Here is a 9,913-nt window from a genome sequence, read left to right as displayed (position 1 = left end):
ACACCTATCTATTCAGGTCCTTTTTCCTTTTTTGTATAGTACAGGACCTCTTGTGATATGCTACACATGTACTCTACTGAGCTAAATCCCCAACCCTTTTGGCTTATTTTTTAGTATATGTGCTGCCAAAGCAAGCACATCCTCATTTTTTATATGGGGTTTTAATTAAGGAGCATGTTTATTGTTTAGTTGTAGGATTTCTTTTCTTTTTTTTTTTTCTTTTTTTCCTGGTACCAGGGATCAAACTCGGGTCCTTGTACTTGTGAAGCAGGTGAGGGAACCACTGAGCTAAATCCCCAGCCCCGTTGTAGGATTTCTTTATATATTGTAGATATTAATCTCTTATTAGATTTTTTTTCTTTTTTGTCAATATGAAGAATTGAATCCAAGGCCTCAAGCATACCAGGCAAACACTTATCAGTGAGCTACATCAGAATCCTAGATACATGTTTTACAAATACTTTCTATCTTTCTGTGTTACATTTTCACTGTTTATGGTAGCTTGTTAAGTAAACGGTTTTTTTTGGTTTTTTGGGTTTTTTTTTTTTTGTACTGGGGATCAGACTCCGGTCCTTGTGTTTGCGAAGCAGCCGTCAGAACCACTGCAAACATTTTATTTTTATTAAGTCCAGATATCTAATTTTTCTTTTGTTTCTTGTGCTTTTGTTGTAGGTCATTCTTAACTGTTCAGCCCTTCCTTGCCTACTCCATTTGTTGAGCAGCTCCAAGGAGTCAATTCGAAAGGAAGCTTGCTGGACCATTTCAAACATCACTGCTGGCAACAGAGCTCAGATACAGGTAGAACAGCAAGAAGGCTGAGGAGTATGGAGAGACATCAGAACATGAGAAGTTGTAGGATATTTGCTTACGGAGAAAGAGTTTGTTTCTTTTTAGAAACAGGCCAGGGGCCAGGGCTTTAGCTCATTGGCACCATGCCTGCCTCTTAAGTGCAATGTCCTGAGTTTGATCCCCAGTACCCAAAAAGAAATTGGGGCCAACAGGTGGTAGCTCAGTGTCACAGTGCCTGCCTGGCAAGTGCAAGGTCCTAAATCCAATCACTGGTACCAGGAAAAAAAAAATTGGGGCCCAAAGGGCTGCGGTGTAGCTCAGTGATACAGCGCTCACCTATCATGCACAAAGGTCTTGGCTTCAATCCCAACACCACTGCCAAAATATATATTTTGGGGTGAGTATGTTCTATTGTTCAAAGATTCTGTTTAGTGGAAGCTGCGTTCCTTTATAGCCTCTTACCTACTTAGGAAGAACAAAGGAGAACTCCTAGGTTGGGGAAGATGTTTAAATCTTACCTGATTTTTTTAGTTCAGTTTGCTTTCTCTTCTTGAAGTGATTCATTCTCCTTACCCCTCTTCTCAATCCTGTCTCAGGCTGTCATAGATGCAAATATCTTCCCTGTGTTGATTGAAATCCTTCAGAAAGCAGAGTTTCGTACAAGGAAAGAAGCAGCCTGGGCCATCACCAATGCCACATCAGGAGGAACCCCTGAGCAGATCAGGTATCACATTCCTTTTCTGGAATGATATGTGTGCCCTCTTTTCTTCGTGGTTTGCATAAACTGCTTTTGCTGGGATAGGTCTGTCCCCTGGTCCAGCTGCAATAGGACTTAACTTGTAAGCTATTACAGTGATAGGAGAATCTGTAATAGATTCCTAAAGACTATAGTGTGATACCTCTCTTCTCTGCCAAAGAATAAAAAAAAAACCTGTGGCACAGGTATCCATCCCTCCTCTACCTGTTCTTCTTCCTAGCCCCCAAAGAATTGAAATCTGTGTAATTCTCAGTCATTCAAACAGATGAATACCCCTGCTCTGGATCCATCAAAGCAGCTTCTTTGGGGTTTTGTTTGTTTCACAGTGTTTTGGGTTTTGGGTTTTTTTGTTCATTTTTTGAGACGGTTTTAATACATTGTCCAGATTGATCTTGAACTCACTGTGTCACGTAGGCTGGCCTCAGACTTGCAGTGATTCTCCTGCCTTACCCTCCCAAGAGCTGAGATTATAGGCATGCACCAACACGCCCAGTTGAGAAATAATTTTGAAGATGAGTCTAGTTTTTTGGGGTGTTTTGCTTTGTTTTGTTTTGTTTGTACCAGGGACTGAACTCAGAACCTCAGCTTCCTAGGCACGCAAATCCCCAGCCCAGAAGATGAGTTTTAAGAGAAACAAATAAAAAGTTTTTATGTTTAGCTGGGTGTGGTAGTGCATGCTTGTAATCCCAGCACTCGGGAGGCTAAGGCAGGAGGATCGCTCTGAGTTCAAGACCAGCCTAGGCTACATATAGTGAGTTCCAGATCAGTCTCAACTACATAGTGAGACCCTGTCTCAAAAAAAAAGTTATTATGTTTGTGTCTGCTTGCACGTGATACTTTTTTTAATTTCCATTATCTGAATCTTAGTTGGAGTATTAGGATTTGGACATCTTGCCCTATCCTGTGGCCTACTCAGGGAAGTGTACTCAGTAGATATAAAACCTGAAAACAAAATGGATAGCTATTCAGTTAAGCATAAAAGAATATTATATTGTAAAAAAAAAAAACTTTTAGAGGGGAATTAGTGGCACAGCACCTGCCTAGTAAGCTCAAGGCCCTGAATTCAATTCCTAGTATCAAAAAAACCTTTTTAGACAGAGCCAGGTATAAATAAAGGCATAAGAGTAAGAAATCTGGAGACCTGCTGGGGAAGTTGTAAATTCCTATAATCTCAGCTACTTGGAAGACTGAAGTAGGATAATTCCAAGTTTGAGCCCAGCTTGAGCAACTTAGACCCTATCTCAAAATTAACAACAACAAAAAAAGATTAGGGATGTAGCTCAGTGGTGGCACACTTAACTAGTAAGGATGAGTCCTTAGATTCAATCCCTAATACTGCAAAGAAAGATAGAGGGCTGGGCAAGTCAGAAGAAATCTTCAGACCTTTAAAGAATGGAATGTAATATCCTTAAAAGGGAATAGAAGGCAGAGCTAGAAAAAGACTTGGGAGCTAGAGTTGTAGAGTCTATACAGTGAACCCTTATCCTATGAACTCAGTTCATTCCCAAGGGATGGTTTGAACTGAAATTGTTAATTGAAGGCTCAGGCTCCTCTGCACATCCTTCAAAGTCTCTGTCCTGTATACAGGCAAATCTTAGTGTTCTTGGGAAGATATTGGCCCAGGATTTCTCAGTTAACCCCTCACAGGAAAGGATACTGTAATGTTCCTTCTAGAACTCTTTAAGAGTTAAATCTGGGACCAGGGATTTAGCTCATTGGTTCCGCCACCTTCCTTGCAAGCTCAAGGACCCGAGTTTAATCCCCAGTACAAAAAAAAGTTAAATCTGTGTCTGAGACTATCTGGAAGCACAAATGACTGGCATTTGGGTCATAACTCAAGACTTTGGTCATAAGCTAAATCTAAAATTTGGGCCATAACCCAAGTTGTTCGCAAGTCAGACCAGTCATAACTTAAGAATCTACTGTATTATCATGCCTTAGAGCTTGGACACAGGGAAATAGGGAACCTGTGAAAAATTTTAAACAGGGAAAAGTGTTCAGAGTGGTAATATTGTAGGCAGCGCAACTTCAGGGGCTAGAAGGAAGAGTCTGTAGTGGTGTCAACATGTGAAGTAAGCTAGATTAATAGCAAAGGAAGGGTGGAGAGATTGAGGGAAAGACTGGGTGGTTATCAAGACCCAATAAAGGCCGGGCATGGCAAGGTGGCACACGGCTGTCATCCCAGCACTCGGGAGGCTGAGGCAGAAGGATCTGTGAGTTCGAGACCAGCCTGGGCTACATAGTGAGTTCCAAGTCAGTCTCAACTACATAAAAAAAAAAAAAAAAAAAAAAAAAAAAAAAAAAAAAAAAAGATCCAATAAAGCCTGGCACGATAGCACATGCCTGTCATCCCAGAATTCGAGAAGTGTGGCAGGAGGATCACTGCAAATTTGAGGTCAGCCTTGTACATAGTACAAGGCCAACCCTGAATAGTGTGACTCTCTCTCAAAAGACTCGGTAAGAGTAGATTGCTGAGAATGTTGGCATGTGAGAAAGACCCACAACCAAAGTACCTGACCACCACTTAACTTGCTCTGCGTTAAGTTAGAATGTGCCTTGTCTCTGTCCACCAGGTACCTAGTGTCACTGGGCTGCATAAAACCCCTGTGCGACTTGCTGACTGTAATGGATTCAAAGATTGTACAAGTGGCCCTCAATGGACTAGAGAACATCCTGCGGCTTGGAGAACAGGAGGGCAAGCGCAGTGGCTCAGGGGTCAATCCCTACTGTGGCCTCATTGAGGAAGCCTATGGTATGTTCTTTCTCCCTGACCTCACTTCTACCTTTAGTAGAGAGATTATAGATCAGAACCTGACAGGTGTCTGGCTCCGAAGCAGCCCATGTATGTTTGAGTTAGGTTGTGCTTATGTGTGCTGGAGAACATCCATAGCTTTCATGAGATGTGAGTATACCTCCAAAACCAATAAAGAACTACACTAGCCAAGTTCTTCCATCCCATAAGAGGAACAGGCATTGAGATAGAGAGAGAGATATATGCTGGGATAGAACTAGGATTTGGATTTGGGTCATCTTTCTAATCCAGAGTTTTATATCACCAGTTCTCCCTCTTAGGAGCAATAGGTCAGTCCTCTTTCCTAATAGGTTGTACCTAATAAGAAAGTATGATAAAAATGCAAACACAAAGACCCAAACTAGTAATAGTACCAGGAGCTAGAAGGCATGTTTCCAACAGAGTTTCTAGCAAGTGTCCAGAAGAAGAGTACATAAATGTTTCATAGACCCACAGAAAAGTACTCACACACACTTCATTCTACCTCCTTCCTTCTTGCCACTGTAGGTTTGGATAAAATTGAGTTTCTCCAGAGCCATGAGAACCAGGAGATCTACCAGAAGGCCTTCGACCTCATTGAGCACTACTTTGGAGTAGAAGATGATGATAACACCCTGGCTCCTCAAGTAGATGAAACACAACAGCAGTTCATCTTCCAGCAGCCTGAGGCCCCCATGGAGGGCTTCCAGCTATAATGTCTGCCTCCGGGGAGGGGAGGGGATGGGAAGCACCACCAGCCACTGGTAGAGCAGCCTTCTGGTGGGCAAGAAGCCAGCCCCCACCGCCACCTGCTGCCCTGGACACTGTGCTCTGGACCTGCTCCACCCCCTTCCCTGGAGGGAGTGCCCTCTGGACAGACAGAACCATCTGAGGCTCACCTTTGGGTTTTGTGAAAAGAAGGGGACATGTTGGGGTTTTCTTCCTTACACTATATTTTGGCTGCACACATGTCTTTAACCCAGGAGCCCGGGGGTAGACAAAGGAGGACTTGAGGTAATCATTTTGCACCTTTCTTTTTTGTTTTGTTTTTGTTTTTCTTTAATGGTGACTTTTTTTTTTTTAATCTTCCTTCATCCTTCCTAGTCTTCTGCCCTGATCAATGTAACTCTTATTTTGGGTACGTGAGCAGATGGAATATTCCAGAGGTGGCAGGGGAGGGGAGAAATCCAAAACAAAGTGTTCTTGCTCTGACGGAATATTAATCTTGTATGCTTGGATTGAGTTATTTAATTTTTTCTTTTGCACATTTTTCTTGTATATTAAGGTTGCTCTTCCCAAGAGCTGTGAGTTCCTGGTTTTAGGAATCCCAGCTGCCAGCACTGTCTGGGATTAGAGGTGATGGGGAGGCCACAACAAGACAAAGCCTCCTTCCTCTCTTACCCTTTTCCCGGACCTCTTTAATTTGGGACACACCCTTACTCTCCTGGGCCAAGTACACCCGTGGGAGTGGAGGGGAGGAGCACAGGCTTCCAGACAGGGCTTCGTGTGTAGCTACTGACCCCATGTTTCCTACCCACCTTCCAAATGGTGCAACCCAACTTCATTTTTTACTTGAAAATTTCCCTCAGAGGCAGTGAACCTCTGAGGTAGCTGTATTTTCTCCTAAGCTCAAGATGGGGCTGTGGACCCTCCTTTCTTCTGAGGAGAAAGTCCTTGCTCTGGTGACCCATAAGTTTCAGAGGAAGTTGAAGTGAGACTGCCCAGCGTTAGGGTAGTCAGGGATTCCTGCCTTTGGCTTTTCTTCTTCCTCTTCCATAGTTGGATCATGTATATTTTACTTCCAAAGGAGAGAATGTCAAAACGTTCTGTATTTTTTTATATTCTATATATTACGTAGGGTAATCTTAATTGATCTTAAGAGGAGGAACTGTCTGTAATTTTTGTGAGTAGTATACTGTGAGGAAGACCAAAAAGATACATGGAAGCTTCCCCACTTAGAAGGCCTGAACTTGGTCCTTTATCTGTGCTTGGATTCTAGGCCATGACCTGGGACCAACCCTCAGTTCTGCACCCTTTAAGCAGATCAGCCAGCAGGGTGTGTTGTTCCTATAAATGGAGAGGGCAAGGATGGCCTCAGAGCCTAGTGAAATCTGCCTCTAGTCCTTCCTGCTGAACATCCTACTTACATCAGGAAACCCAGAAAGTAGTCTGCTTTCCCAAATTCAGTTTCAAAGGCTGTTATCCACATACGTTAGCACACACAGCTGCCTCTTCTATTACAACGAAACCTAACAGCTCCTGTGAGAGCTGTTGCTATCTTCCCTATTTGGGATGCTCGGCCCTGTCATTGGGTTTTCCCTTCCTTGTGGCAGTTATAATCCAGATGCCTTTTCTCCTGAGTAAAGCTCGTGCAATGCAGGGTGTCTCACCTATGCTCCTGAGTGTGTTACCCAGGATAATAACTGGGAATAGGGTTGGCCAAAGATGCCCTGCCCCTGCATCCCCACAGTAATTAATCAGAGGTGTCCTGTTCTTAAGCTCTGCCTTTTCTTCCCAAGAAACATACCATTCTTGCTCCCATTCTTATGTTATTCCCTCTTGGTTCAAGTGAAACCTGTACCCTTCACTTACAGATCTAAAGTTCAAGCTCTTTTTGTTGGCCTTTTGTCTTACATTTGTCTCCTCCTTATAGTGTTGAAACCCCCATCCAGAGACATTTTCTAAGGAAGGTGGCTTAGGAGAACAGGATCCTTTTTAGTGAGCCTGCTCTCTCCATTACAGAACTATTCTCCTTGCTGGGTGTGATGGTGCATGCCTGTTCTTCCAGCACTCAGGGGGCTGAGGCAGGAAGATCGCCACAAGTTCAAAGCCAGCCTGAACTACATAACAAGACCTTGTGTTGCTTTAAAATTTTTTTAAAATTCTCCTACAGTTTGAAGCAAAGTTATTTCCCACCCTCTCCCTCACCCCACTGTCCTTGTCCAAAGGGCAGAGTGGTTTAATAGGATATACTTTGTACATCTCAAGCAACAAACAGTTAACTCTCTAACATTGGAGCCATTTTCTTAGTGTAAGACACAAATGTCCTGCTTTTCCAACTGCTCCTCCAAAATCTATTTTGACTTTAGATCTGGGTCCTGTACCAGATGGAAGATTCCTTTTTGGTCATGTAGCTGCTGCTTAAATCCAGTTTTCTCTAAAGACTTCAAATTCTACTGGGGGCACAATATGAGATTTAACAGAAATCAGATTTAAGAGGAAAGTAATTTCTACAAGCTTTCCTTTGTGTCTTCCCCAGACTGTTTCCCCTTTATCTTCCTCAAGTTCCCTTTCAGTCCACAAAAGTCCTTCCAGCCCACAAAGGCAGTAACCTTTTTTTGTATGTTTTCCTCCTCTTTGGCCACTTTGTGAAGAGCTAACCTATGAACAGACCTTGGCCTAAGTAAGATCAAAGCCTTTCTGGCAGGTTTTTGGATCTTGCCAGCATAAAAGGTCCCCCTTGCCTGCTGTACAAAATAATTTGATAAGCTAAGGTATGTTTTTTGAATCCTCATGTGTTGGAACAGGGTCATATATCCATTTTAAGATCTCTGATGAGGGTGGGCATATCTAGATGTATATTAAGAGGACAAGGAGGCTTTTTCTTTTTCTTTGCTCATATTTTCAAGTACTATCAGCTATTCTTTTTTGCCAGGCCCCCTAGGCACCCTCCCCCCCAGATCTCTAGTATTTATAGGGTGTCTAGTCTTTGAAGCTTGCTTTCACTTTCAAACAGTCCCCAGTGACCACCTGGCCTTGCTGCTGCAATTTTCTGGTAGAACCCCATGAGTACCATCCTCCCTCTGCCAGCCTGGCTAGTCAGGTCTGTCGACACAAATGTGACCTGCTGAAGAACAGTTGTTGATGACCCCAGTGTTCCCCTTTACTTAGAACCCTAAAACCCTTAGACCTACTAGTTCAGCCCTGTTTGCCCTGGAAGCCATTTCTCTCCCAGGAACCTCCCTCTCTCCCTCCCTCTACCCCCGCTTCCTCCCTCTCCCTCTCCTTTCTTTCACTAAACCACACAAATCATAGCTGCTGTTGTGCTTAGTTGAGAAAAAATGAACCCAAAGGAGTTCAAAAGGAAATCTCTAACAAAATGAAATGCATGTCCATATTCTTAGTGTGCCTACCTGGGAGGCAGAGAGGAAAACCAAGCAATACTAACTCCTCACCCCACATGATAGGCCCCATCTCTTTCAGGCCTACTCTCTTCTCCCTTTTGTTCAGTTTGATATCCAGTGTCTTATGTGTTCCTCAGTAGACTTATAAGCTCAGATTCTGGTTTCTCAAGTTAAAGGCAGAGTGCTAGCTCCTCCATGTCTCTGCAAGCACTCCAGTGACCCAGTAGGGAGGACAGGCTGGCTAGGGGCCTTGCTGGTGGGCTGGGGAAGAATATAAGGCTTAATGCACTGAACCCTAGGAAATGCTTATGACTAGTTGCAGCATCTTATAGGTAGTACTGCCCTAGAAGGTAGTGGAGGTGAAACTGACAGACTGCTTAGAGTGGGTTTTCCCTAGTCATTTAGGCTTGCACAATTTAGACCACCAACCCTATCCAGTGGATCCATGTGGTGGACATCAGCTGCTTTTGGACGAAATCCTTCAAAAATGATTCAGTCATCCATTATCCTCTCACAGAACACAAGACCTTTGCAAGAAGTTATCAGTGCCAACCAAATCTCTGAATTTTCCTCTAAGAGGGCATTTTGCTTGAGGCCTGGACTCTGCAGGACCAAAGCTGGCTTTGAGAGAAATAACAGTGTCAACTTGGGGGCCTAGAACAGCTTAGGAGAAAGGTGTGTTTGGTTTGTGTTCAAGAGCTTAGGCCTATCTACCTACTTCTGGAGGGCCAGCCTAACCAATGCCCACATTAGCCTAAATATTCTACCACACACTAGTCCTGCTGTCCTGGGTAAGTCTGATTTCAGGCCCTGGGTTGGGGGGGGGGGCTGTATACTATATCCAGAGGTCTGTGAAGGAAGTTAGAGCCGAGACTAGCTGAGAACCTCTGACCTGTCCTTTAAAAGAAGTCCACAGTATGTGACACTTGGATCCTGGAGTGGGATGTTGGCTTTTTTAGCCAACTTTTGTTGGAACTGCCTTTTCCTGGCCTTTTAAACAAGAGAAGGTGTTACAGGGTCTGAGCCACCCAGCAGACAAGATGTCCTCCAAAAACAGCTTGGCTTTTTCCTAAAGATCCTAGGGAGGTGAATCAAATCCTCTTCACTGGTTTTTCTTTCCAAATTTCTTTTGCTTTTATTTTTCTAAAAACTATAAACTGGCCATTTTCCATGATCTCAGGGCCCCTGGGTAGACAAAACTTGATGATTTCAGAGCAGACATAGGCCAAGAAACTATGGCATTGAGTGTGCTGAGTCCAGACAAACTATTTATATACACGTCCAAATTTGAAGAGAAAATGTATTTCTTTAGGTTCCAAACACTGTAATAGATAAAAAGCAAAAATAAAAACCTGTTACAAAGTTCTAAATTGCCTTCTTTGGTATGGAATGCTCCTAGACTGGATTTTTTTTTTTTTTTAGAAGCAAAAAGGAGAGGGCATTTAATCTTAGCGGGGTATAGGTGGCACACGC

General features: G+C 43.3%; 1 protein-coding gene across 3 annotated transcripts in view; it reads left to right on the top strand.

The window, feature by feature from the left end:
• Kpna6 (karyopherin subunit alpha 6) overlaps positions 1-9,578 on the top strand; it is a 57,625-nt gene extending 48,047 nt beyond the window's left edge. For all 3 annotated transcript variants that reach the window (XM_033767446.1, XM_010621572.3, XM_019207120.2), the window contains exons 11-14: positions 673-798; positions 1,386-1,513; positions 4,120-4,298; positions 4,845-9,578. In XM_033767446.1, coding sequence (XP_033623337.1) covers positions 673-798; positions 1,386-1,513; positions 4,120-4,298; positions 4,845-5,032 — 621 coding nt within the window. In that variant the 3' untranslated portion in view covers positions 5,033-9,578. The remainder of the gene's footprint in view (positions 1-672; positions 799-1,385; positions 1,514-4,119; positions 4,299-4,844) is intronic.
• Positions 9,579-9,913: the final 335 nt, after the last annotated feature.

The sequence above is a fragment of the Fukomys damarensis genome, unplaced genomic scaffold, assembly GCF_012274545.1.
Source record: "Fukomys damarensis isolate Sample0158 unplaced genomic scaffold, DMR_v1.0_HiC HiC_scaffold_23, whole genome shotgun sequence".
NCBI lineage: Eukaryota > Metazoa > Chordata > Mammalia > Rodentia > Bathyergidae > Fukomys > Fukomys damarensis.
The sequence above is the reverse complement of the archived record's forward strand: the minus strand, read 5'-3'. Positions and strand labels throughout refer to the sequence as shown.